This window comes from Alosa alosa, chromosome 6 (genome assembly GCF_017589495.1).
Source record: "Alosa alosa isolate M-15738 ecotype Scorff River chromosome 6, AALO_Geno_1.1, whole genome shotgun sequence".
NCBI classification, from domain to species: domain Eukaryota; kingdom Metazoa; phylum Chordata; class Actinopteri; order Clupeiformes; family Clupeidae; genus Alosa; species Alosa alosa.
The window spans coordinates 35,204,276-35,206,663 of NC_063194.1; the positions used below are offsets into that span (position 1 = coordinate 35,204,276).

At 45.2% G+C, this 2,388-nt stretch overlaps 1 protein-coding gene across 2 annotated transcripts in view; it reads right to left on the reverse strand.

Annotated features, from left to right (window-relative positions):
- Positions 1 to 403: 403 nt before the first annotated feature.
- Positions 404 to 2,388, reverse strand: part of LOC125296693 (transmembrane protein 273-like) — a 6,278-nt gene continuing 4,293 nt past the window's right edge. Inside the window, exons 3-5 of one of the 2 annotated variants that reach the window (XM_048246738.1) lie at positions 1,181 to 1,297; positions 925 to 952; positions 404 to 815 (exon numbers count right to left, since the gene is read on the reverse strand). In XM_048246738.1, the coding sequence (XP_048102695.1) occupies positions 758 to 815; positions 925 to 952; positions 1,181 to 1,297 (203 nt within the window). In that variant the 3' untranslated portion in view covers positions 404 to 757. Of the gene's footprint in view, positions 816 to 924; positions 956 to 1,180; positions 1,298 to 2,388 lie in introns of both variants that reach the window. The other variant, XM_048246737.1, reaches the window with a different exon arrangement.

Below are 2,388 nucleotides of genomic sequence, written 5' to 3' on the forward strand. Positions count from 1 at the left end.
CAACCACTTCCCAATCTGCTAGACTAGGAAATTAAAGGAGAAGTTCGGGGTGATATTGACCTAAAGTGTGTTGAAACATGAAACCGAGTGTGAACGTATGTCTCATAGCTCATCTCGGCTTGTCCCCTGCCCTCCGAAATCTGGCACTAGTTAGCCGATGCTACCAACAGGTTTTCAATGGGGGTGCCTCGGGCATCGGGCTAGCCATGCAAATAAATCACTGTTTTACACCATTTACAAGGCTCAAAGTAGCTCCATACTTCATTGGTAGACTTCCGAGGGCCTTGACATTTAAAACGAGACATTGAGAACTTTGAAAAAGCACTGGTAGTTTATTTTACAAGACGATTTATACAGACAGTACCTTCAGGAAGTTAAGCCACCATCTTGAATTTAGTCAAGATAAGTTGAGCGACAGTCACAATGAACAGGTATGATAAGGGATCAGATTCCAAAAAATAATTCTGTGGAAATGCATGAATTCCAGTAGCTTCCAGTAGCTCAAGATGCAGTAGGGCTGATCTGGTGTTGGTCTCAGGGCTAATCTGATATGATGTTGGTCTCAGGGCTGATCTGATATGGTGTTGGTCCTCAGGGCTGATCTGATATGGTGTTGGTCCTCAGGGCTGATCAGGGCTGATCTGGTGTTGGTCCTCAGGGTTGGACCTCAGGGCTGATCTGGAATGTCTGGTGTTGGTCCTCAGGGCTGATCAGGGCTGATCTGGTGTTGGTCTCAGGGCTGATATGGTGTTGGTCCTCAGGGCTGATCTGGAATGTCTGGTGCTTCTCTTCTATGTAACCTGGTGCTTTGAGTCCTACAGAAACAAAGAAACAAGAGGAATACAGAATCACTCAACTGTGTGTGTGTGTGTGTGTGTGTGTGTGTGTGTGTGTGTGTGTGTGTGTGTGTTTCAGCTCACTTACCGCAGGGACTGGCTTCTCACAGAGTCATCTGCTAATAAAATGAAAAAAAAAAAAATTCAAGGATCAGATACATTATTTGTTCCACACCACCGGCCACTACTGGGCATATCAGGCTATGCTCATCTGTGTGTGTGTGTGTGTGTGTGTGTGTGTGTGTACATGTCTGTGTATGTGTGTGTGTGTGTGTGTGTGTGTGTGTGCGTGTGTGTGTGTATATATATATATATGTGTGTGTTTGTGTGTGTGTGTGTCTCACCTGCAGAGTGGTACCCGTTGTCCAGCATGTGTCTCTTAATCATGCAGAGTTTTACAGCAACAAACATGATGGCCAGAAACAGACCCACTCCAGCACCAATCAGAGCGTAGCGTCTCTCTAGCAGACCAATCAAATGCTACCATCATCATCATCATCAGGCATTACAAATACATAACGAGCAGTTCACATATCTGTCTGGTAGTTTTAATGGAAAGGTTTACATATGTTTTGGAGGTTTATACGTATTAAAGGCCCCCTATACAACATTTTTAACTTAATAAAACAGTTTAGAAATCATTGTGATGGTTAAATGACTTGTTGTGGAGAGAATGGCGGCTTTCCCTGCTCCCCCTACCACCCCCTAGTGTGTGTGTGTGTGTGTCGGCACATCAAGCACCGGTTATTATTATTATTAGAACAAGCAGCAATGGCTTCATTATTTAGATGTTCATCATGGGAGCACCAGTGAAAAGACCAAAGAGATGCTCGTGGAATATGCACTCCAAAGCTGTAGGGGGAGCTCCATAGAGAAAAATGTGAGAAATCACCAAAGAAATTAATAGAGTTACAGAAGGGGCCTTTAAGTTTGTATATGTCAGGAAGATATATAAAGCTGAGTCAGAATTGTATAATCTTATTCAATAATTCAATACTTAAAGTGTAATTCCGTAATTCTGTGTAATTTCTGTAATAAACTCCGGATTTGCTAACTAGGTTGTTGGTGCTTCGTTTTATGTGTAGAGACCCTAAGCAAGCTACTGACGTGGACTGTTGCGCCCCTCCTCCAATAGAGCGCAACAGTCCCGCCCCTCCTCCAATAGAAAAGCCCCGCCCCTCCAATAGAACAGTCCGCCCTAGCCTGGCTAAGCCACCACTTCTCAATGAGGCGTGGTCTGGGAACCAAACGTTCATTTTCTCAGATTTGAAAAATTGCCCAGATCCGTTTATTGGGTGCCACGGATGTCTATCAAATGCGTCTGTGCATAGCTCATCATCGTCTTGCTTTCCCCCTGTTCTGTGATTGGTTCCCTATCTCAGGCGAAAATTTGCTCCATGGTATCCAGGCTGCCTTAGCAGCGTGAATCAAATCGCGCGCAAGGCAGCATGGGAACACCCAGGCTAGTCCCGCCCTCCAATAGAACAGGCCCGCCCCTCCTCCAATAGAACAGCCCCCCTCCTCCAATAGAAAAGTCCCGCCCCTCCTCCAA